This window comes from Phaeodactylum tricornutum, chromosome 9, assembly GCF_000150955.2.
Source record: "Phaeodactylum tricornutum CCAP 1055/1 chromosome 9, whole genome shotgun sequence".
Lineage (NCBI taxonomy): Eukaryota > Bacillariophyta > Bacillariophyceae > Surirellales > Neidiaceae > Phaeodactylum > Phaeodactylum tricornutum.
In genome coordinates, this window is record NC_011677.1 from 818,415 (window position 1) to 843,244 (window position 24,830).

The 24,830-nt window shown below is 51.3% G+C and overlaps 9 protein-coding genes across 9 annotated transcripts; 3 read left to right on the forward strand and 6 right to left on the reverse strand.

Moving 5' to 3' along the window:
• Positions 1-242: 242 nt before the first annotated feature.
• On the forward strand, positions 243-1,072 carry PHATRDRAFT_20677 (predicted protein). Its single transcript, XM_002180485.1, has one exon. It carries the CDS (start codon positions 301-303, stop codon positions 1,009-1,011), a length of 711 nt encoding a protein of 236 aa, XP_002180521.1. The 5' UTR covers positions 243-300; the 3' UTR covers positions 1,012-1,072.
• A 1,234-nt stretch (positions 1,073-2,306) lies between these two features.
• PHATRDRAFT_12940 (predicted protein) lies at positions 2,307-2,906 on the reverse strand (the record flags this gene model as incomplete). Its single annotated transcript, XM_002180677.1, has 1 exon — positions 2,307-2,906. A coding segment is annotated over one exon (600 nt), but the record flags the coding sequence as incomplete, so codon positions are not given.
• Positions 2,907-6,317: 3,411 nt separating this feature from the next.
• Positions 6,318-7,277, reverse strand: PHATRDRAFT_50959 (predicted protein; the record flags this gene model as incomplete). Its single annotated transcript, XM_002180678.1, has 1 exon — positions 6,318-7,277. The coding sequence occupies one exon, from the start codon at positions 7,275-7,277 to the stop codon at positions 6,837-6,839; it is 441 nt and encodes a 146-aa protein (XP_002180714.1). The 3' UTR covers positions 6,318-6,836.
• An 804-nt stretch (positions 7,278-8,081) lies between these two features.
• PHATRDRAFT_46289 (predicted protein) lies at positions 8,082-9,131 on the forward strand (the record flags this gene model as incomplete). Its single annotated transcript, XM_002180486.1, has 1 exon — positions 8,082-9,131. One exon carries the CDS (start codon positions 8,082-8,084, stop codon positions 9,096-9,098), a length of 1,017 nt encoding a protein of 338 aa, XP_002180522.1. The 3' UTR covers positions 9,099-9,131.
• A 370-nt stretch (positions 9,132-9,501) lies between these two features.
• PHATRDRAFT_12737 (predicted protein) lies at positions 9,502-9,879 on the reverse strand (the record flags this gene model as incomplete). The annotated part of the gene is made up of 2 exons (XM_002180679.1): positions 9,502-9,570; positions 9,736-9,879. Coding segments are annotated over 2 exons (213 nt in total), but the record flags the coding sequence as incomplete, so codon positions are not given.
• Positions 9,880-10,233: 354 nt separating this feature from the next.
• PHATRDRAFT_46291 (predicted protein) lies at positions 10,234-12,268 on the reverse strand. Its single transcript, XM_002180680.1, has 2 exons — positions 11,172-12,268; positions 10,234-11,043 (listed from the first exon to the last, which is right to left on the reverse strand). The coding sequence occupies exons 1-2, from the start codon at positions 12,053-12,055 to the stop codon at positions 10,422-10,424; spliced, it is 1,506 nt and encodes a 501-aa protein (XP_002180716.1). The 5' UTR covers positions 12,056-12,268; the 3' UTR covers positions 10,234-10,421.
• A 4,625-nt stretch (positions 12,269-16,893) lies between these two features.
• Positions 16,894-19,442, reverse strand: PHATRDRAFT_46292 (predicted protein; the record flags this gene model as incomplete). The annotated part of the gene is made up of 4 exons (XM_002180681.1): positions 16,894-16,921; positions 16,975-17,325; positions 17,374-17,514; positions 17,644-19,442. The coding sequence occupies 4 exons, from the start codon at positions 19,440-19,442 to the stop codon at positions 16,894-16,896; spliced, it is 2,319 nt and encodes a 772-aa protein (XP_002180717.1).
• Positions 19,443-20,881: 1,439 nt separating this feature from the next.
• PHATRDRAFT_12578 (predicted protein) lies at positions 20,882-21,088 on the reverse strand (the record flags this gene model as incomplete). The annotated part of the gene is made up of 1 exon (XM_002180682.1): positions 20,882-21,088. A coding segment is annotated over one exon (207 nt), but the record flags the coding sequence as incomplete, so codon positions are not given.
• Positions 21,089-22,836: 1,748 nt separating this feature from the next.
• On the forward strand, positions 22,837-24,667 carry PHATRDRAFT_36221 (predicted protein; the record flags this gene model as incomplete). Its single annotated transcript, XM_002180487.1, has 2 exons — positions 22,837-24,624; positions 24,665-24,667. The coding sequence occupies 2 exons, from the start codon at positions 22,837-22,839 to the stop codon at positions 24,665-24,667; spliced, it is 1,791 nt and encodes a 596-aa protein (XP_002180523.1).
• Between the last annotated feature and the right edge of the window lie 163 nt (positions 24,668-24,830).

Below are 24,830 nucleotides of genomic sequence, written 5' to 3' on the forward strand. Positions count from 1 at the left end.
TAGCTATCTCGAAATACTAAAAGTTGCATAAAAAAGAAACATAGCAAAGAGAAAGTATTGGTTGTGACGTTTTTGTGGTGCTCCAGTCAGTCACGAATTCGAAAGGCTATTTGGCAGAAAATTGAGAAACCAGAGGTTGAATTTCGTGAGGAACACTTTCGAACTTCGGACGATCAGATCATGCGAGACCCACTGTCAAACAAAATCTTTCAACTTTTCGTTTTACCACACAAAAAAGCAAACCTGTTTACTTTTACTTCGACCAAAGAAGTGCACATCTGACTTTCACCTACTACGAGAATGGCTCAACGTGTTGCTGCAATTGTTGGGGCGGGTCCAGGAAATGGAGCTGCTTTTGCCCGAAAATTTCTAGACGAAGGGTTTAAAGTTGCCGTATTGTCCCGCAGTATCGACTCAATGACCAAGCTGGCCGCAGACTTAGGAAATACAGAACAAGTGAAAGGCTATGCGTGTGACGTCACCTCTGACAATAGCGTCAACGCCGCCTTTGAGCTTATCCAGAAAGAGTTTGGACCAGTCTCAACGGTTGTCTATAATGCGGGATCTGGAGGGTTTAAGCCTTGGGAACAATGGACCGCTGCAGAAGTTACCATGGCGGCTGATACAAATGCATCTGGTCTGTACCGTGCTGCCCAAGCAGCCTTTCCCCAATTGGAATCCAATGGCGGGGGGAATCTTTGTGTGATAGGTGCTGGTGCTGCCACTCGCGGACGCCCTATGACGGTCGGTTTTGCCGCCGGAAAAGCAGCGCAGCGCTCAGTTGCTCAGTCGCTAGCCCGTGCTTGGGGTCCCAAGAAAATTCATGTGTCCTATTTGGTGATAGATGGTGTCATTGACGGTGACAGGGCTCGATCATTGGTCGGCGACAAGCCCGACGAATTCTTTTTGAAAAGTGAAGACATTGCCAATGTCATTTGGAATATTTGTGAACAGAAGCCATCGGCCTGGACATTTGAACTTGACGTGCGTCCCTTCGCTGAGGAATGGTAGGTCCGTACACAGGTGTCGTACATATTCCCCTGGTGTAAATCGAGATGATATCTGTATCTTTCTTCAAGCTTGCTGTTCGTCAAACGGGCTAAAGATTAGAGATTGCAAACCAATTTTGAAGATTGCACTACATTTCTGTACATTTCTGTAGACATATGTTACGTGCTTTCTAGAATAGGACCGTTCTCACAGTCAGCGTGGGCCTAATCAGTATGCATTTCGACTGGCTTACAGTGTTACACACGATGGAATCAGAGTTGTTAATTAACCTGGTCCTTATTCGAAGCATGAAATGAGGAGCACAGACAGGAAGTTCCGCTGGAGAAAACCAAACCGAGAAATATTAACTGTAAGGGAGGTACGCAGAGCACAGGATAGATGACCATCTCACTGGACTCACAGTCAATTCGCACACATTGCAGTATTCTCGGCAGCTGACTCAAAAATGAGCAACAATAACGAAACGCCGACGTACGCTGTGAGCCGCACTCCGGTAGGCGCCGGAGCAAGACCAAGCAAAGACCAAGAACTGGTATCCGTGACCGGTGATGCGCGTTATTCGCAACTGCTCGATGAAGCCGATCAAAAGCGTTGCACAACGGGAAACCAACAGGCATTGCTAACAGAAAAAATCGAGAGTTTACGATCGCTCGAAAAGGAGCTTAGAAAGGATGACTGGAAGTATGAGGCTCCGAAAACTGGGCGGAATGCCAAAATGTTTCTTAGTGATTTGTAGGGTTTCAAGTTGAAAGCCAAGCGGCAAATGCATGATCAGCTTGTGAAAGAAAGCACTTACTTTACTTGAAGACGTATAACTGAGGCTGTTGAACACTCAATGGATTCAAGCCTTCCTATAAGGACATGTCGGAAGCTTGGTCGCAGTACTGGATAGCCATATGTTGGAGCTTCTCTTCAGTTTTGAACCCAAGCACAGAAATTTTACATTAGTGAGTCTTAAAAAATTAGTGATAGATACATGAAAGCATTCTTTACACCGCAATCAATCAACGTTGCTCAATATCATGGTGAAAGACAATATGATAATCATCCTAACAAATGTCAGGACTTTGGTCTGGTAATGGTGATGGTGCCAGTTGCCATATCTTTTTTCGTCCCAGAGTGCCGCCTCGTTCATCAATCCAAGCCGACGCAAGATTTGGTTCCTTCTGAAGCGCTTTCTCCCAAAGCTCTTTCAAATCGTTTTGCTCTAATACAGATTTCAAATTTTCTGGTAGGGGTGCCATCACACGAAGCCGAGAGCCACCATCGGAGTCTAAATCGCCCACCAGCGTTGGCAAGTTCAGAGATAGACAGTGCAGCGCTAGCCTGTCAAGCCCCCTTTTCTGTCTCCACCATCGGTTGACTTTTGTTTCTCCGTGTTGTGTATCGCCCAGTACAGGCATTCCCATAGCACTGGCGTGACGTCGAATTTGATGGGTTCGACCGGTGGTTGGAACAGCCAAGATGAGGCTACACGAAATTGGCACGTTCTTTTCACCGTAAGCTGAGTTGTTAAGAATAATGGTACTGGCCAATTTGGTAAATACCGTAGTAGCGCTGCGTTTGGTGCCGTCTACGGTGAGAGCCTTGTCCACAGTTGCGGTATCACTCTCGAAGAAATTGTCCCAAAAGCCTCGAACAAGGCAGACATACGTTTTGCGGGCAGACTGTTCACGAAGTGCATCGTGAAGGGAAGCACACATTTCTGAGTCGAAGGCAAACAAAAGCGCTCCAGAGGTCCGATGATCAAGTCGATGAACCGGAAAAACTTTGCGTGACAGTTGGCGTTTGAGAAGTGTCGAGACAACGAACTGGTTGCTTCTATTGCCTCCGCTACGATGCGTTGACATACCCGCGGGTTTGTTGACGCAGACCCAACGATCTTGGTAGCAAAGGATTGGAAGCCGGGGCCGATCTTTTTTAGGATGCCATTTCGGGCCTTTGCGAGAGTGGTCGTCTACGCTGTCTACGGTAGCAATGGAAGTGGCTCCGGAAAGGTCGAAGCCATTAGAATTTGCCTCTGAGGTGCTGTTATTGATCCCGTGAACTGTCTTTCCTATACCTGAGCTCAAGGAAGTGGACGAAAGTAAAAAAGGAAAAGGGACACAGATGATGGCCGACCGTCTCTCTTCCCCATCGTGGACTCGGACCCTGCTTCTCGACAAAAAAAGAAACGTGCTCGCCACGAAAGCAGACGGGAAAATCATGCAGAAGGCCAACTTGTAAGAAACTTGAGATGAAAAGCTGTACTCAACAATCTATTGAAGCATGGGATAGAAGAGGCAAAGCCTGTGCGAAACCCAATTTTATGCTTGACTGACTGTGATTGACATCAATGTAAGAGTAATTTTAAACGCAAAGCGAAATACGATGGAGAGAAGCTCCTGTCTGTGGTTCGCCATCTTTTTTAACTGTGAACGATGACTTTGGATTTATTTACACTTACGTTGGATTAAAAAGAGAAAAACTATTTGAATTTTAAATAGTTGGTTGGACGCTGACTGACAGTGAGAACAACAATCGATGCCTTTGACAAAGTCGTTTTTTGCAAAAAATAAATAGCTATCACAAAGCTTTCATTTAAGACGAAGCGCAATGCGTTTTAATATCGAACAAAGTCGTATTTGTCATCGCCAATTCTTCTGGGAAAACGGTTCGTCTCTGATGATATTTCAACACTATTAGAACTGCTTGATTTTTCTCACTTTTTGACCATTATTTTCTAAAAAAGTTGGGGGACGCAGAACTACGGAAACAGTGGCGCCTCTATTTTTTGACATGCTGGCATCACGACCAAACATCGGTAGCACCCGGGGATCGGCCGTCATAAAGAGGCTTGGATTGTCAATTCTCGTAGCAACCACCCTTTATGTTACAAGTAGGATTGGAAATGTATCACGTAGATCATCGAGCGACGAAGACAAATACGTTCTGCGATCTTCTCCCATATATGATGTATCTCCAACACTACCGGTCGCCGGTTTCACTGAGCTACCCGCTGGATGGAACCACATTGCCGTTTACGTTGGCGACAAGACGTCCTTGCCCGGAAACGATCCAGCCAAATTATGGCTTTCTCAAGCTCATCAAGACGAAATCATCGTCGATCTCATTGGAGAATCAGGATACTTTGTTGATCTCGCTGCCAACGATGCTGTCAGCCTCTCGAATACTTTGGCATTAGAGCGACGTGGCTGGAACGGACTCTGCGTCGAGCCCAATCCAGCCTATTGGTACGGATTAGCGCACCGCAATTGCACATTGGTTGGGGCTCTCCTAGGTGCGACAAACGGAGAAAAGGTCCCGGTCCAATTTCGTGGGGCGTTTGGTGGGATGGCGGGACTTATCAACAACCCTATGGCTACCTATCTGAAAATTCCCGACGCTCCGGTTGAATTGCGCTATACTGCGGCAATTTCAACAGTGCTCCAACATTTCAAAGTTCCCGAGACAATCGACTACTTCAGTTTGGATGTGGAAGGTGCAGAGTATTTGATTATGCAGCACTTTCCCTTTGAAACGTACCAGATCCGAGTCTTGACAGTGGAGAGGCCTTCCGCCGAGTTGCGCATCCTGCTTGGTCGACACGGTTTCGTCTTTTTGAAAATGCTCGCCACATTTGGGGAAGAGTTGTGGGCACACAAGAGTATGGGTCTGACTCCGGAGCACCCAAAGATTGCGAAGCTCGAAACAGTATCTGGAGTATAACAATAGCGCCTGTCTTGTTCTCAAATGAATCACGGTCCAGAGTCATAAGCGACCAACGTGGCCACTAAGAGCAGGGCCTCCATCCTGCTCCAATTTTGACTGTATGTACCATGGTGACGTTTACAGGCAGAAACAAATGGCGTTCGGTAGAGGGACGGATAAAAGCAATTCACGCGGTATAAAAATAGCCTCGATTGCTTCCCAGGTTTTCCAGTTTGCTGATGCTAATTATTAGTACAGGAGACAGGTTGACATAGACTCGCGCCAATATGTTCTTCCGCTGCGTATTTTTCTACGTAGTTTTGGTACTGTGACAAAGTCGATTTGAATTCGACCATGGCGGTGCTATCCTCTATAGTCGCGTAGCCGGATCGAACAAACGACCTCCTCTCCGCGATACCCTTATTAGACACGACCTGTACGCACGGTATCAGAGCTACAGGATGAGCAGTATCAGCAGCCAAGCCAAGTTGGAAAGCCTGCGCGCGACGCTGCAAAGTCTCGAGAATGTCCAGCTAGATGAAAAGTTCCGTCCCGCGAAAGCTGGGCCCGACGTCTCGCAGGTCGAAGAGTACAAGGCCGCACGAGACGAATACCTGCGTCGACGTAAGGTGAACGCGTTTCTCCAGTACGCGCAAACGTACGACGGTGAGGGGTTCCAGATGCCCGAGGAAGCTCCGAGTGAAGCCGAAATCGCCGAGCTAGAAGCGCGGAAGGCCAAAGTCCAGCAGGAACTCTCAGACGCGTTTGACGGAATACGGCAGCAATTGGAAGAGCTTCGCGAGAAGGATGCGGACTTTCAGTCCCGCAAAGAAGATTTGCAGCGAATTTTGGAAGAAATGGAAGCCCAAAATCAAAGCATGATTGAAGACGATGATGCCATGGAGGACGATGTGGATGATCAGGCGTTAGCAGATCAAGACGCAGAATTGGTGGCTCTTCAAGCTCGTAAAGCGGCGCTAGCCAAGGAACTGCGCGCTGTTCAGGATGAAAATCTTAGAGTGGAACAATCATTGGCCAAGAAGAAAACCTTATTGGAGGGTTACGATGTGGACCTGTCCAAGGTTGAGGCTGAATCGGGGGAATTGGAAGAAGCGGTTGCGCGAGTCCAGGAAATGAAGGCCTTTTATCAAGACATGATTGCTCTGACGGAGAAGCTTTCGGGCATTCAACTGGAAGATGTCCGGCAAGAAAATGAGCACGATATTGTCGTTCAGCTCCGGCTTTTGTCGGATCATCTCGTTGACTTTCGTCTCGAGCCTGCTCCGCAGAATGCGCTTCGCCTAGCAAACGTGCAATTCCAAACATCTACCACTCTACAGGGGCCTTCTCCGGCTGACAAGAGCTTGCAGCGCGTGTCTTTGTCGATTCCATCTATGGACGATTTGGTTGCCTACTCTATGCAGCAACTAGAACCTGGAGAAGACCTCCGCTTCGTCGTTCTCGAGACGGTTGGACGAATTTCTGCTGCCCAAGCCCGCGTCGGCGAACTCGTACGCTTACAAAGCATAGCGCTGACGCAAATCGGTACCGCGACGGAAACGAACTATCAGGAAGTTGTTTGCAGTTTGATTGAAGCACCAATCACAATCGTGTTGCGGTTGACGTTGGATTGCCCTTTGCTGGACGGGAGCGTTTTTGTAGATCAGCTGGTGGGAGTCGGAGGATGGGATGGGTCCGTTTTGGAATCAATTCGTACCAACTTGCAAGCGGTCCAATGGGCGCGTCCGACCGACGTGGTAATCTGGTTGCAAAGCGAACTGCGGCGCCTCGAATCGGAAGAAGGAGTCGTCTTTCCCCAAACGCCTAAACTCCCCGTGCGCGGGAATATTTTCAAGGCACCGGAGGAATAGGTTTGAACCAAACACATATACATATAAAAGTAGGTCTTAATTCAAGGTGGGTGAGTACTTTTCTTGACAAAAGAGGAGCTCGTTTGCCCGCCCCCCTTGCAAAAATTGAAGCTTTCTCACGACGACAGTAAGCTTGGAAAGTAGGAAAGACTGGTGCATGCGCACTGGACAAATCCCATCTCGGATTCTTGCAAGGTATGTTCTGCAACATCCCCCGGTCACGGTGTTACTTCAACTGGGCTAGCCTACGAATGTGCTGAGCGATTACAGCGACGCCGACGGTCCGTCGATTCCGAGTCGTGGCATTTCTACGTGGGGACAGCGATCCATGACCACATCCAATCCGGCCGCTTGTGCCTTGGCCGCGGCCTCTTCGTTGACGACACCTATTTGCATCCACACCGCTTTGGCGCCTACGGCAATGGCGTCGTCGACGATTGGGCCGACGGCGTCGCTCGCGCGGAAAATGTCGACCAGATCAATCGGATCGGCAATCTCCCGTAGACTCGCGTAGACTTGCCTTCCGTAGAGCTCTTGACCAGCCAAACCGGGATTGACGGGGTACACCACGTACCCGGAGCTCAGAAGAAAGGCCATGACTTCGTTCGACGGACGCTCGACCTTGTGGGAAGCACCAATGAGCGCAATCGACTTGGAATTATGTAGAACTTTGCGGATCGTGGATTCCGAATTGCAAAAGGCCATGGTGGAAAAGGTTGATTGGAGAATCAAGGGAGTTGCTTTTGCAGCGAACAGTCGCATGGGGAGACGGAATGGCAAAAAAAAAGGCTGCGTCTCGGAATTGATGGTGTGACTTGCAGTGTTTGTGAGAGCAAAAGCAACACCGATTCCTCCGTTTCTGGTTCGATTGACAGTGAATGCACTTTGGCGCTGGTTCGTCGATGTCGTCATGGTGACGGATTCCTACACCATTTCCGATTGCCATAGATAGAGACACCTGCCAATCAAATACCGGTAAGACACATCTTGACGAGATCGCGGAGATGGATGGGTATTAGGTATGTTACCAGTCGATTGACAGTGTCGCGACGTTCGACTTACATTCGGGCAAAGCTCGGTAGAATTCGAGTTGAACTCTTGGGATCCGGGTCCTTTTATCTTCCTTTCCAAATGATCTCGCGCACGCGTCGAAGAAACGCGATCGAAGGCAACCCACGATGACACCCCGAATTTACGGCACGGTTGCACGCTTCCCTATCGGTTCACCACAGCAACCTAGTAACGCGAAAACCCTCGTCCAAAGGTCCACCGGTTTACGAACATCCTATCCTCTGTTGCCAGCTCTCTGTATTGCCCACAACAGCGACTGCTTCGTAGACTACTGGACTCGGACACTGTCATTCTTGAGAGCCAACGGCGTTTGTTTCGCGTCTTCCAAACGTTTGCGACAACAACATAGTTGTAGAGACCAACCAATATATCCATCTTATTGGTAGCTTTTTCGATTTCCATCAACACCACGCGAGAAGCGTTGAGATAACGTAAAATATGGGGAATCAACCGTCCGTAAGCGGCGGTGATCCCAGTCTCGGAGGTGGAGGAGGACCGCATCACCCAAGCGGTAGCAGCCACGATCCTCACACGCAACGCAATATTCCGGGATCGTACCCGGGTCAGTATCACCCACAAGGTGGCTTTATGCCACCGAATACTACTCCCACGCCCGATCCTACGGTGCCGCTGTCGGCTGATCAACAGCAACAAAATGACGCGATGCAACGATCCGGCAGTGACGCTTCCATGACAATTTTGGATGCCGACACCCCGCCGAGCGTTCCGTCGCAATCGCAGCACGGGTCCGAGATGGACAGTTGGTTGGACGAGGACGCGGTACCCACCGTCTTTCGGTGGGAACACGGAGGTCGTCAGGTCTACATTACCGGCACGTTCAACGGATGGAGCCGACAAATTCCGATGCATCGATCGGGTAACGACTTTACATACATTCACAATCTCAAGCGCGGGAAACACGCGTTCAAATTCATTGTAGATAACGAGTGGAGGTTTGCTCCGGATCAACCGACCGTCGCCGATATTGAAGGGCGTGTGAACAATTTCGTAGACGTGACAGATTTCAAACCCTATACGGGCGATCGCGAATTCGAGAGAGAAAAGGCGGCCGCCGAATACGGCGCTCCCTTGGAAGCCGAAGACCAACAGGACGAGGACAATGTCAACGTCGTCAGCACCAGCATACCAAACGTCGACGGGCAGGCGTCTGGTAGTAAAGCCGATCAAGATGGCGAGGTCTTTTCCAATACCATGCCTGACGTGGACGATTACACCAAGGAACCGCCGCCGCTCCCACCCCACCTGCGACACATAATCCTAAACAAACCACCCCAACTGCAGGATACGGCTGCTTTGCCCGTTCCGCAGCACGTGGCTTTGAATCATTTGTACTGCACCGCCATCAAAGACAACATGATGGTGTTGGGGATTACGCAGCGATACAAGACCAAGTTTGTTACCACGGTTTACTACTCACCGTGTTCGAGTAGCTAGGGTTGATTTAACCTATAGGAACGACCAAACTACGAAATTGGTTGGTTGGCTTAATCCTTAGTTACTTGCCTGGTTGAAAATGACCGCGCTTTAGGGTACTCCATTGAGCTCAGTGCGTTGATCAAAAATAATTCATGTACACGCCTTACTTTCTACTCCCAAGACCCGCCCGCCTCGTTAACGCCACTCGGTACCGAATTTATTTCTTTTCGTAATCATTGTCGTCCATGTCGAAATTGCCGTAGCCACCGCCGCCGCTACTGTCGCCGTAGCCACCACCAAAGCCACCGCTGCCACCGCCAAAGCCGCCACCGCTGCTATCGCCGTAACCACCGCCAAAGCCGCCTCCAAAGCCACCGTCGCTTCTTGGCGGGGCGCCCTGTACAAAGGCTCCCATGGGTCCCGTCACGCGTTCGGCACTCTTGCGACCACGATCGTCCTCCTTGATGGAAAACTCGACGGGTTCACCCTCCTGTAGCGTCAAGGAAACAAACAAAAACACCAACGGGTGTCAGAAGGGGTTTGGTTGGGTGCATAACAGTAGTTTCGTCGCGGATGGAAGATCGGCAACGAACGAACACTTGTGGGATCGTTTCGTTTCCCCACTGTGCACTTGAATGACGATTCGTTTACGTACCGCCAAGGAACGAAAGCCTTCGGAATGCACGGACGTCTGGTGTACAAAGACATCTTCGGATCCATCATCGGGGACGATAAAGCCGAAACCCTTCTTGACGTCAAACCACTTGACGGTACCGTTCAAGGTGGCAAAGAAGCGCATGCTGGTGCTGCTGCTGCTAGTCACTGCGCTGCGCAAAAGCATCGATTTGGAGAAGATGGACGAAAGCATGATGTTTAAAGATTGATTCGTTTGCGAAAAGTTGAATTGGACCTCGAAACAATGTGGGACAACGTGTGTAGGGAGGGAGGATGAGGCGCCGGATACAAAACTGTTGGCGACGAGACGCGACGAAGAGTGCGGGAGAGAAAACCTTCCCGTTCGTAGTAAGTGTGTGGGTACTGGGTGCGGAGACAACCGCGAAGGCGGATTGAACGGAGGAAATTTGATGGTGGTGAACGACGGCGTGAAAAGAACGAACAGCTGGCGTCGCGACAGACCGTGCGTCCTGGCGATGACAGGCAACAGTGACATTACTATATTCTGAAAAGATAAATTTGAACCAATCTAAACCCTGTGTAATTCAAATATTGGATCCTTCGTGTAGGTGGGAAAATACGACTGCAAACGCCAACACAGGCTGTATAACACCCCTCCCTTTTTAAAGAACACTAGGATTGTACATGCTCTCAACACTAGCTAGGCTAGACCGTCGTTTCGAGATGGTTTTCCTCCGCGGAATCTTCGGCCGCTTCCTTTTCATGAATAGACTTGTCCCCGGGAGGATCACCGACAGGCTCCCCGGAAGGCTCCCCCGGAGATTCTTCTTTTACTTGGATCGTTGCCTTTTCTGTATTGGTCGTACCGTCGGCGTCACTCACGGCGGTCGCGCCATCTTTGTCTGCTGCGTCGGGCTGGACGAGTTCCGTGGCTCCCGTAAATCCTAGATTCAGTAACGCCTCTACCCGATCCGGACCCATACGTTTCGACCCGTCCTTGCCCTTGTTCTTGTCGATATTCTTGAGTCGCTGTTTTTGTTCCTGACACCAGCTGTGCAGTTGCGGTTGGTCCCCGGCCGGAATACGAAAGTGACCGTGGGCTTTGTGAAAGGCTCGGAGTTCATCGAACCGCTGTTGCCAGGTCGCACGGGGACGATCCAAACTGGGTTTGACCTCCCACGAAAACTTGAGCTTGTCCAAGAGGTCGACACGTTCCTGAGTCATGCAGTTCTTTTTGCCTTTGAGTTGGAGACGGCGCTGGTGGCGCTGTGTGTGCACCCACCGACCTAGTTTGGGATTCTCGGCGTAGTGTGTAGGGACTTGACAACTGTTGCGACACAACAATGCAAACGAAACCGGTGTGAGTGAGTGAGTGAACGCGGTGGTACGGGGCCCAATCACCAGAATTAGAGCCACAACTACCACAACAACGGGTAGCCAACAAAGGTTACTTACTGTCCGTGTTTTTCCTTGTACTCTTGCAGAAGCTTCCAGTGATCGGTCCACTTGTCGGAATGCACGGTGAAGTTAAAACCCATTTCCTCGAGTTTCTCCATGCGTTCCTTCACCATGACGTTGGGTTTATCATCCTTGAGCATGGAAGCGTAGGTGGTGCGCTGCCGGTGTATCCACTCGGCGAAACTAGGGTCTTCTACGTAGCCGTGCGGCACCAAGCAGTCGCCGTGCTTCTTCTTGTAGGCCTGCAGCTGCTCGAGCCGCGTAGTCCAGTCTTCTTCCTGTCGCTTGGATCGTTCGGTACTCCAGACGAATCCCAAATCATCGAGTTGCTGAATCCGCTCCGCCGTCAAACTGCACTTTTTCTTGTACCCTTCCGGAGTTTTCTTGTGGTACAGTTTGTACTGTTCCCGCGTATTGTGTACAAACTTCCCCAACGACGGATTGAGCTTGTACCGAATCGGGATGAGCAAATCGCCGTGTTCGGTTTGGTAGGCTTGCAACATGGCCATCCGGTCATCCCACGACACCCGTGTGGGAGTCCGCCGCTGCTTGGCTTTTTTGGGAGCCGCGCCGGAGGGTTCCGCCGTGTGCGCCTTGCGTTTCGTGGACGCCGCGGGAGTGTCGTTGCCGGTCGACGCCACTTCGACAATCGTGGAAGACTCCTGTAGTGCTTCGAGCGCCGCGTTGGTTTGTTCTTCCGACAGCACGTTGAGTCCCGAGTCATATTCTTCTCCGTGTGCCGCGTCCGCCAAGGCCGCGGCAGTCGCCGTCGGGTCCGTCGCCACAGTGGTGGGGTCCGACGCGGTCACCGCCGTGGACGACTGAGACGGGGGCTCTTCCGTCGCGGGTACGGGAGTGTTGGGACCCTTCGACTTGGGCATGGGCAAGATTCACGAAGGAGGGTGGGACAGGGAGGCTTTCGCAGGGTTGGCGTCTTTCCGATATCTGGTAGGTTTTTACCCAGTGACGGAGTGTGATGGGAGGATTTCAAAAACAGTGAGAACGAAGAGAGAGAGATTTGTTTGCGGTGAGGTCGGCGGCTGCGCTCTGCAAGTTGCTTTCCAGGGCGAGTGTGCTCGCAACACACACCAAAGAGACGTTTGTGAGTGCGTTTTTTGGGGACCTTGCGGTTTGTGTTGCGGTTCTGGTTGCCTGCGCTGTTTGTTTTTTTTGCCGTTGGTAAAAATGGACGCTCGTTCCGTGTGCTCTACGCGATGTGTTGCCGTACGGGGACTACCAGTACGTGAACTTGAAGAGACCAACAAAGGCGGCTCGCAGTACGATACAATACCTGGCCGACGGACGTTTGGCGAAGGAACCCTTCGATCTGGTTCGTTGGCGTCTGTATGTTGCTCGTATATAAATATATGTACAATTGGCCATGGCGAGCCAGCAAGGGTCGCAACGACATATTCGGAGATTTCAAATCTGCGGGACATACCGGTACCTTTTTCCAACACGAAACGCTCACATTTTGGGATCGAAACGCACCGCGATCCCTCCATTGAAAAATCACCGAACAAGCCAGCCGTACGGAAAGCCTCTCACACAATATTCAATCGAATCCCCACCCAATTGCTGATGCCTACTTTTTTCACTAACCGTCTTTTAATAGAGCCATGACGATCTCTCTCTCTATATGTTTGTTCGCTTACCGTGTTCCTTGTCGAACCCTCGCTCGGCCTCCCGGTCGATGCCCGGACGCACCGCCACTCGTCCTCTCACATCAACCGATTCCGACTCGTCCTCTTCCGCCGAGGGTACCCACTCCTCCTTCTATTTCTCCTCCTCTAAGGCTCGCAACAACTCATTTGCCAACGTGGCGACGGACGACCTCACCCACGACAAATTCCTCTACCTCAATCGTGTAAGACAGGATGCATTTCAACGTGGTCCTTGCTGACGACGACACAGGAATGGACCCTGTGCAGGTCGAGTCTACCAAAATACTCCACAAGCACGTTCAGAATCTACAAGACCACCATTTTCATGCCGGAATTCTCACTGAGAATATTCAATTTCATCAACGCTTGGTATGATCTTTGCCGGTACGACAAGTGGGGTCGCCCGTCAAGGACGAGGAGTATTGCGGGTGCCTCCCAGCAGCACGCACGACGTGGATTGTGCCGGATTCGCTAATGTCGTGTGCGGAATGTTGCGAGCGGGACCGGAACCAGTCGTTCACAAAACGTATGAAAGGTGCCGTGTCGCGCTCGTTACCGACTAACATGCCCACTCACACAGTCCTCCCGCATGGTCGAATGTCGCACTCCCACAGAACATTAACCACAAGAATCCCAAAAAAATACGTAAAAGCATTACGGACGATTATGAAATAAAATCTCCAACTGGTGCAAATAGCAGACGGTGGGGGGCCTCCAAGTCTGCAGTGGAAAAAATTGTGCCCAATAACGATCCCTAGTCTCGGCACGTTAATTCAAAATATTTGGCAAACGCATCGTCCACCAGATCAGTCACGACCAATTTCTTGGGATACTTTGCTACTGCCCAATTGGCCGCATCCCAACAAGCTCCTTCGTGGGTCTCATTTACGTTGGGATTGTCAATCAACGCTGCGCAGAGCTGCATAGTCAATTCGGCACGTTGCTCCTCGGTTTCGGCCAGTGAAACCGATCGCGTACGCTTCAGCTGCCCAAGCTCTCGGCAGTCGTCTTCGTCGTCAGACTCAAGCATATCCACCAACCTGGTGTTGGCCAATTTGCTCGGAACATCGACAACACTCTTAACGGGATGTGTCTCAGCGGCAAAAGCGTGTGTCGTTGCTGGGGAGACCGAAGTTTTGAAAGCAATCGACTTGTCTTTCGAAGTATCCAGCCCACCCGGGGTAAGCGCAACAGTCGACTCTATGACTGCTTGAGATAAGACAGACACGGTAGAGTTTGATGCCGCATTGATATCCGAATCGTCTTGTGACGCTATATCAGGTCCGTGGTTGTCTTGCTCGGTGGTTAGTGCACTTGTGGGGGGACTGCTTGATGACGCAATCGGAGCGGAAAGATTTTCGGAATCGCTTTTGCTTCCATTACCCTTTGTGCTCTCTATCGTAGCTAGCTTGGACGTTAGTAGCGTACCCGTAAAACCACGTTCCACTGACCGCTTTCGCTTGCCCGTCTTAGACACTACAGCTTCATTGTCTTCGTTGTTAGTGTTGGCCAAACCAACGAAGACATCCATTAAAGCATCCTTTGGCAAGTCGGCTGAGGATTCGTCTTGGACACTTTGCCGTATGAGAACAAGGTCGTCTCGAGGATCAGACAACTTACCGTCGCTGACTCTTTCGCAAAGTTCAAGCAGAGTCTTTTCACTGACGTCCAAACCAAGGTCTATGACGTGGGTGCTCGTCTTACTTCTTACAACGCCTTCCACTGGAATTGCGCTGACACTTTCGACAGGTAGTGAGGCTGAAGTGTCCCGGCGTGGAGACACAATTGCCTGCAGTCGGTGATTAAGTTCAAATGCACAGCCATTTGAGCATTGCTCGAAAAGTAAGAGACGAAGGGCAGCAACGTTAGACGTCACATTGACCCGTATGCGATCTTCGGCCTTGATCACCCCGAGGGGATATCGACCATGGCGCTTTCTAGTAGATCGACGTACTTGCAAACCCACTTCTTCTTCTGGACTTGGTAGCTCCGTGCACTGCGAAAGCGATCTTGTAATCGACTCGAACAGGGCATTTTCTTCTACATCGAAGACACGTACAAAAACGGTATCGGGTAACCGATCGTCATCAGAATCCAATGAAATCGGATGGGTGGCGTCCCCGGAACAAACATGATGAGATTCTTTTTCAGATGCCTTATCCCTGATACCCATCTTGTCTTCTCTTTCGTCAGACTCCCATTCAGTATATTTGCTTTGACAATCTTTGTCGACACAACAGACAGCTCGCAATCCGAAGCTCATGCTTACTTTATCAGTAGAAATAATGAAGCGTGAGGGCAGGCGTCCCTTGTCTTTCGCGAGAAAATAGGAAGTCTGAAAGACAGGGTGCCAGCGATATAGACCGTATTCTTGATAACGAGTTGTTGATTCGCTGAAGAGTGTTTCAGCTGGAGTGTGATCACCGTCCCCTTCGCTTTGCAAGATATATGATAAAGCTATTAGGCCGTTCATGTATTTCTTGTACTCTTTATCGTTCAGAACGACAACGTTATGCGAAAGAGTAGGAAGCTTGCGGAAGCTATCACGAGACGGCTTGCAAAAACAGGCTGCTTCAATCAGAAGTTGGTGTTCTGAACAGACAAGAGGGCGCAAAATTCTTGATAGCTCCAAGAGACATCTTTTGCCAACGACATCTAGCGAATTTGTCCCTAGCAAAAGAGCGGGGGTGAGGAAAGAGGAACTGATCGGTTGCCGCCCAGAGGAGAAAAGCTCTGCAATTCCTTCCTGAATTGTTTGGGTATCTCTTCGGTCCTCTTTTCTGCTGAAAGAGGACATGAATTTGTGCCATCCCTGAAGTTCATCTTTGGGAACAATGCGGAATAGTTCAATCTCGGAGAGAAGCGACTGTTCGTCAAGAAGATCTTTTAATACAATACTTGTAACTGCTTGCTCTCTTCTACAGTAAGAGGCTAGCTCATGAAGACGTGTGCGAAAGGAATCCGACGACACTCCTTGTTCATGACATTGCTCGCAAGCAAAATTGCAGTTGCTGGTATCATTCAGAAGAATTTTGTGTTCGATCGCCTGAGGAAACATCTCAACCAGCACTCTCCAAACGTGTGGAGAGACGACCCGAATACTCCTTTTACTGGAAGCATTGCAGATTAAGTGATCGCCTGAGGTGTTAAAACTCTGCGTTAGTTCGAAGGCTCGAAGTGGAAGTCTCGTCAGTACGAATCCACGTTTCGTAGCCACTTACACGTGATATTGCTATTGATAAAAATATCAAGATCGTCGTCGGATTTACTATCGGTATTCTCAAACATGACTTCGCGGGCACGGACAGAGTGAAATCCTTCAGCAAAGCTTTCACACTTCTTGGACGTCTTATGTATTGGCCCTGATATTGTTGTGTCGTGTAGACTATCGAACGATTTAAAAAGACGAGCCGCACGATTTCGGAAACGGGAAACAAATCTGCGCGAGACAATGTAGCCATGAATTTCTCTCGACGCTGCAATATTGTCACCCTTGGAGTCATCTTCAAAATCTCCTTCCTTGGGGTCAAGCCTCTCATATAGAAACAGAATTTTCTCGCACAACTGTACAGTTTCAGAAAGCTCTTGGCAATACGACTTGCTGCATGTTGAGCAATAGAGGCGCTCCGCTGGAATTCCTGGGCAGTCAGAAATCTCACGTACACCGTATTTCGTGTCGCAAAAAAGCGTTGGGCGTTCTGCGGCCAAGCCTTGCAAAAGGGCGTCGTATATTGGCCGGGGCAATAGTTTGCCACGTCGAGCTATTACAGGGTGGACTCCTCGATCACTTTGGTGACCACAAAAAAAGAATCGTCCGTGCTGGAAGAAGGGGATCTTCTTTGCGTTTCCGTATTCGTCTTTGCGCAGGTAATCGCAAGACATGTATCGACGAAGTGATAACGCATCGACCCAAACAAAGTCCTCCCTTTTATGGAAGCCAATTTGGTAGCTAGCGAGAGTAGGAAAAATGCAAGTCCGTATTTTTCGTCTTCGATCTTGCAGGCGAATTGCCACCTGGCCATCTTGTAGGCACATTCTGTAACACGTAGCCGGAATTATAAGTTACCGAACGTTCCGTACGTACTAAACAAAGAACAGAAACGAAATGCACTCTTGCTTTGTGTCCCAAAACTTACCGTCTCAGATCAGCAAAGTATTCAGATCTTGTCAGGGCAGCTGTCTTTAAAGCGGACGCTCCGTCCTCTGATTCAGACTTCGAAGCACCAGTCTGTGGATCAATTTCTCGAATGCTGTCCAAAACACTCTGCGCCAAAAACGACTCTTCAACGTAATACATATTGTAGGCATCCTCGCTGCCCTTCTTTGCCTTGGTCTCTTTTGTATCTTTCTTGCGATCGTCACTTCTGTCACTATCAAACAAAGGGTCCCAACTGCATGAGGGCGCCTCCAGCAGAGTTACATGAGCATCATTAAACTCAAACCATTGTCCTGTTTGCCAATCCATCGCTTCAGCCACGTAATGACCACTGTACGCCGAATTTCCTTTGTGTAGCATGACGGCGCACAACACGTACCGATGTTTGGTGGGCTCCGTCTCGACTTGCGGTGATGTTGAAGGTGCAGAAGTCGTCGCTTGCTCAATTTCTAGTTCCGTTGGCAAGAGGACCTTGTCCGTCACCTTCTTTTTTGTACCGCGATTTCTATCGTAAACGTATCTACACAATTGAATGTTTAGAACGGGTGGAAGTGCAGAGAAAGTCAAGGCCCGCTGAGCGTCTACTTTCGCTTCGCATTCGGTGCAGAAATACTGATTGTCACCCTCTAACGTTTCTGCATAAACGTACCGATCCCAGCAATACTGGACATCCGTATCATAGCTTTGCAGGTTCTTTTTTGCTTTGCTTTTACCAAAGGCATCGGCAAGCGATTGTTGGCCGGGCATGCTTTTTTCTCGCAGCGGCTTTACGATCGGCAGAGTCACGTCCATGAAGTTCTCTGTCGTGGTGGACATTTTGTGACATACTTGACAGGTGGTCGTGTAGGTTGTTTTGCCGTGAAAAAGATGGGGCAGCAAGGTTGCCAAATCGCGTTGTTGCGTGGCGCTTTGAAAACTTTGCTGTATACAGTCAAGCAGGAGCCGACTGAACTCGTTCGGGTCCTGTTGTTCATAGTGGTCCAAGCGTAGTGCGTTGGAAAAGTCTTTGGTATTCAAGACATAGTGTGGTCCGATACGCATGGAAGCCAGGAGCGATTGAAACGTTTCAATCATTTGGGGAATGGGATCGGGGTTTGCATTCCCGTCCACTGTGGACGTTGGCGGACGCCACGACAGGACCCCTTCCAAAAAGACCAGATTCTGTGCCAAACACTGCAGTTGTGTATTCAGATAGCAAGTGGCGCCCAAGTTTTGCATCCCGGGTGGAATGGACATGACCAGTGCATCATTATCCTTGGGTGAATCGGCCTTCTCTTTCAAAAGTGGATTGACAAATATTAGAGCAGCATGGCGTTTTCGAATACGGCTGATGCAGTCCTCCAGGGTAAGGGCCGGCGTCAAATCTTGCAAGGTATGTTCCAGATAGCTACGAATAGGCTCAACTCTCACGGATATACTTCGGCGGACGGCATTCATGTCTTCTTGGGTTGCGTCCGATATGATTCTGTTTGGTTGAACGGGACCTTCGGCATCGTTCGTGACAGAGGAGTCGTCGACAACTTCCTCGACCTCGCCATTGCCCGCTCGATCGTTTTTGGTCTCCAACTCTTTGTAACGGTCGACGAGAATTTCGTTCACAACACCGCCCAAGGACACGAGACAGAAAGGATTATAATCGCACGGGCAGCGTACGGCGTGTCCATCGGGTCGTTGCCCAATCCGCACCGTATCACCGTCCAATACATGTGTATTGACAGTCGAATTGGCTTTGCGTTGGTGTTTGGACTTTTTCCTCTTCTTGTCGCGAGCGACAGCCAATGCGCTGGTCCAGGACGTCAATGAAGGACAAGAACAGTTACAAGCACGTTTCACAATGTCGGCCGCCTCCCAATTCGCAATGTCGTCTCCATCATCCGTGGGGCTCCTACAATCACCACTCTCCGGGATTGCGACGGCGCAGGATGTTTGCCAGGGACTGGGCCTGGGAGTTATTTCCACCGTTGCTAGCGACGGCGACGTAGCCACGTGTCCGTTCGTATCCGTCTCGTCCCGTTCCTCGTCGTGGTGTGCGTCTCGTAACTTTGTCATTCCACGATACGGGTCCACCAACAATTCGTACTTGGCCAGTTCCATGGCGGCTCGCATATTAGCTGCGGCAGAATACGGTTCGTGTACGACGGGTGCCTTTCGTTTTTTCGGCGCTTGGGCCGTGAAGGAGAGTGGTGTCGACGGGGGGGACGACGCGGTCACGGGGGAGCTCGGGGGTGCGGCTGTTTCGTGATAAGTGCGGCGCGTCCGGGTCAACCGCAAGCCCCCGTGCACTGCTTCCTCGAGTGGAGTGTGGGGCCGAATCGGTGACGTTGTCGGACTCGCCGTGTCGATTCGCGTACGGACAATGGTCGATACTTCGTCGTTCTCGCCGTCGGTCGTATCGTCGTCCACATCCACGACCACTATGGGGTAATTCGCGGTACTCTTATCCGTCATGATAGTACTTCGTCGATTGACTGCCTAGTGAATCCTGTCGGTCCGTATTCCAGAAGGCCAAGGAACGTCGATCGATAATGGACGTTATGTGTACGGACGACTCGTAGTAGAAGAACGGGATCCGAGTTTTGCGAAAGTCCAAGATGCGTTTGTTTGGAACGCAGCAACGAGCCGCAAGTCTCACAACGATACTCACTCAATGTCTCTAAAGGAAAAGGAGGTTTCCTGACTTGACGATAGTCCCTTTTATAGGACCCTCGCTCACTGTCAGCGTATGCGGCGCTATTGTCGATTTGATAGGATTGAACTCGCCGGAAATTGACGCCATGGTGGTGGCATCTTTCTCAACCCTAAGATAAGAATAGGGTTGTGCCCCGGTTGTTTGGCAACGTTGCCAACGAATCGTTTTCGCGTAGTGCAAACACGTTTCCCAGTTTACAATTCACCATCTCGGTTACTGTTAGCGAGGACATTTATTCCTCATACCATACCGGTCTTTACCAGTGCTACCTTTTTCGTACAACAAGCGTCTTTGTCGTGTGGTGATCCTGTTCGTTTGTCGACATTCGCTTCGTCTTTCTGCTTCTCGTCATGGATACGTGGGTCGTCCAGCAGGTGTCATTTTGGTTCACCGTGTACGAGGTACGTTCCCAACCCCACACACCCACTCACCTCTGGCACGGACTATCCTCGTGAGGTTTTGCTTCGTTCCACAGCACGTGCACGCAACTATACCAACACCATTCCGTTACCCCCCGTCACTAACCAGCTGTGTTTTCTTATTCGACGTTTTGTCCACGTACCAAAAAAAACCCAACGAACTGTATTGTCACAATCTGTCTTGCTTTTCATTAGATCAAACCCGGTCTCATTGTGGACCGGGCGATTGCGTTCGGCTTGGATGTATTCACGCCGGGCCGGGGCGCCGGCGCCTCGGCGTGGTGGATGCGGGGTTGGCGGGCGGTGGAACAGTCGGCCGAACGCACGTCTCGGGAAATGGACTGGCGTCGGACCTTGCGTGATTGGGATCACCGTCATCCGCAAATCCATCACGAACTCATTCTCCGGTACGTGTGTGGAGCCGTGGCCTCGCTCGCGGCCACGGCACTCTACAACGCCGCGACCCGGCGAGCGCCCGCCGCCGGGCACCGGCGATACTGAACGTGTCTACGAATTTGCACGTACTGTCGAACGAGAGAACATGGGCAACGGACGAAACACGGCACGGCTTCGTGGGATGGTCACTGTTTTTGCTTTGAAAAGGGTCGTCGCCAACCGAGAGTCGTTCCACACACTCCAAGTATATTCACCAATAAGGATTGACAAAAAGTAGGATTGGTTGTGCATTTCTACAGAACTGCAAACGACATTCTACTACAAAGTAACCGTGCCGTACGCGAGAGACGACCAAATGCGACTCGTTGTCTAGTACCAACAAGTTAACGTGCGTCTCCACCGGTCTGTTCCAACATACAATCAATCTGATCCTGATCTTCCAATTCCAGCATTTTGGGCGTTGATTCGGGAGCGATCGTTTCACCGTCGAGCAAGAATCGCAGCGAACTGGCCTGCACACCCTTGCGCGTCGCGTAGGTATCAAAGACTTTGGACATTTTGGTCGTCTTTTTGATTTTGAAAAAGGTTTCTTCGCCGCTCTAGAGTGTGTGTGTGAGTGTGAGAAAGAACAATCGGTAAGCATAGACCATATGAGTATAAGCGTGGATACGGTTGAATGCCAGAGAGATTGGGTCGAGCAACCGGGGCCGCCCCGTAGATCGTCCAACGGGAGAGAGATCTAAAGACCGTTGCCGTGAGCCGCAATGGGTGTCTCGGGCCGTGGACGCACTGTTAGACCGGCGGTTCCGAGAGGACCACGGTACACACCGACGGGGCAACGTCCAACGAATACCAAGAGATCGGGTGCCCCTACGCACCGTGTCGCCCTAAGCACCGCGTCGTTTTCCCGTTTCGTGCCACAAGGTGTCTCCTGGAGGGGCGTCTCTCGTTGCCCGTTCCATACCTTCCTACACACACACACAGAGAGAGACACACGCATATACACACTCACCTGATCGCGAATACGGATCGTCAACTGCTGACTCTCCGTTGGGTTGCCTTCTTCTCCCGACATATTGCTTGGTATGTGTAGAAAATGGTCGAACTGCGTCGGACAAAATGGAGGAGGGATCCGTACAATGGTTTCGGACTTTTGTCTATCGTCTCGTGCGGGTACTGCGACTGGATATCGTGCCGTGCCGTGCTATCCCTACCTATCAACCGACTTTTCGGGAGGTCTTTCGATGGAGAGTTGTGTTGGGAGCGGCGCGCCGCGCGGGCAGTCGGCGCGAGTGCCAACCAGCGTGCGGAGTGGTGTACCGTAGTTTCCCGTTTTTCCAAAAACCAGTAGGGATAAGGTGAATGGACGTCCATCCATGCGTCGGCCAAGGAAACCAACGGAAGAGATTCACTGTCGGTAGGGGTAGGGGAAAGATGTTGAGGACGTCCATCCATGCGTCCCCAAAGGAAGGTCAACCGTACCTACTTCAAGTTTGGACACAATTCTGCCAATCGTATCGCGTCGAATTTCGGTGTCGTCATAGAAGTCCAACCGCCGAATATTTGCACACGTAGTTGAAGTGTCCAGCACGGTTTGGTTCGCGATCCCCGAGCCCTGGCATTCCCCGTCAACTACGCTGGGACGGTGTCGCCATTCTGACTCACAAACGCGTATCTCTCTATATACCCGTAGTAGGTACACTCACTCACTCACTGACTGTCTCACTCCCAGTCAGGTGGTATCCCTTCTCACGAGACTCTTTTTCACGACCCCTCGACTCGCACTGACCGACCCCCTCCACCACCTGGCGGCGTAGTTCCCAAGCCGTGTCGATTCGAGAACCTTGCGACGACACTGGAAGTTCTCCTGGTCTGTTCCGACCGACGTGCGTGCGATTCCTCTCCCCGTGAAAAAGTCTCTTTTGTTTCGGGTTGGTTTACGTCATTTCAACGAATCAGCCCAAGGATTTCTCTCGTCCACAACGAATTGCCCCTCACTGTCACTCATCGTTTCACACATTTCTCATTAGTCACGCTACTACTACTCCCTACACGGTGAGAAAGTCGTTTGTTTCCCCAAAACAATACACAGCGCAACGCACCACTGACTATCAACTCTCAAACACGGACCGGCGTGGGAAAGTCCTCATCCCAACGAACCCACACTTACAGCAGTTTACCTTGACGGATATTGTTGTTGTTGTTATTGCTCAAGATCCATCCCGTGGCTGCAACATTGACACAGCAGTGCACATCACACAACGAATTGCCCTTTCGTGGACTGCGCATTCTTGCTATCAAAAAATACTCCTGCTCCCAATCCTTTGTTCGTACCATCATGACGTTCCGTGCACGACCCCGTGTCTCCGTCACTGGCTACCGCCGTCACCATCACTACCGGCAACGACGCCACTGGCCTTGCCTCGGACTCGTGGTCGTCGTTGGCGTGCTCGTCACCGCACTCTGGGACCAGAGCGACGGTACGGTACAGGCCTTTGTCGCGCTCCGACCAACGACACCGAGTCCGAAACGGTGCGGAGTTTCCAGTAGTTCCAGTTTCGATCGGAGTGCCGACGAACACGATCCACCCGCTGACGGTTTGTTGCAAAAGGCCGTGTCCAACGTGACCCGCTCCGTATCCACGCGCTTGTCCCGTGATGCGGCCGACGAAGCCAGTTTGGAACGGGAATTGGACCGCAAGAAACAAACACTGGCCTCGCGCCGATTACGACAACAACAGAGCTCGACCGTGGCGACGGGCTGGACCGCCGAACCCTACACGATTCGCTTGCCTCTCCCGAAAGACTCGTACAACAACAACAACAGTACACGTCTCGGTTTGTCACTCGCACAAGTCATCGACTTCGAAACGTTGTCCCCCGTCACACTCAATGTGGATCGATTGGTGTTGGAGCGCAGCAACGAAAAAAACAACCACGCCAACGGACACAGCGCCAAATTTGCTGATTCCTGGTCGCGTTTGGATTCTACTTTTCGGGGTATCGTCGTGTCCCGCGTCCAACCCGGCAGTCTCGCTGCACAGCAGGGTGTCCAAATTGGAGATATCGTCCACGCCGTGTCGGCCACCTGGGGCGATGCCGTTTGGCCGCAATCCACGTTGGAAGGCATTGCGTCGGCCTTGACCTCCCGACAAACCTTGGCACGAACCACGCAACCCCGGAACAACGCCGCCAATACGGTACGGATGGATCTCCAACGACCCGTGCTACCGGCGGCATCCTCCACGGACCGGACCACCGCTACCGTCACGGCAGGAGTCCGCAACCAATTCGAATTGACCCTCCCGCGTCCACTCGGTATTGATATCGACGAACGCGACGGCTACGTTGTCGTGACGGGTTTCGAACCAACGGCGTCGACTCTCGTGCGCATGGCAGTGCAGGTGGGGGATCGGGTGGTGGCCGTGGACAGCAGTTTGGGTGGAACCATGTGGCCCGTTTCCACCGTACAGGGCGTTCAGTCCGCCTGTACCGGACGATTGCCCGGGAAACCCGTGACTTTGCGCTTTGAACGTCCCGTTGCCCAATTGCAAACGACGTTGACGTACGATGACGCGACGGGTGCCGTCCAACCCACCGTCTCTCAACCACCGGTCCCGCGAACGTCGGAGCCAGCCAGTACGAATGTAGCAAAGAGCCAGCCGGTGCCGGATCCGCAAACGTTGTTGGCGCGGTGCCGGGATGTCCTGGAACGGTACGCTGTCGAACACAAGCACAACCAAAGGATCAGTAAAAGCACGGCCAAGGAAAGTACGGCCGCCCGCTTCAAGGACAAGTATGGTGTTCCGGCTATTGTGGCTGACAAGGTGGTGGATGCCGTCGCGGCGGCACAAATTCCGTTCGATGCCGTCACACTTTCCATGGTTCTGCGCGCCTACCTTTCCGTCTCTCAGGTGGATCGGGCTTTGCAAGTGTTTGAAGCAGCCACGCTCGTGGCCGCGGACGGTTCCACCCGACCGGTGCCTTTGGGGCAGTCCGATACCACGTTGTACGTGCCCGACCGTGGCATGCCCAACGGTGGCGTCGAGGTCTCCGCCCCGGCACTCAACTTGTACACGGCCACGGCGGCACTGCAGGCGCAAGCACGCGCGGGCGATTGGAACGCCGTACGGCGACTATGGTCGGCGCTTCAACCCGGTCTCACAGTAAACAGAGAGTCGTACGGTGGCCTGGAGACGGCTCGTTGGGCCCCGGTGGCGTCGGTCGACACGACGTGTTACAACATTTTGCTGAGTGCGGCCGAACGTCGCCGACGTGATCCGGAAGCGTTTGCGCAAGCCGAACAGTGGTGGGAGCAAATGCAGGATCCGCC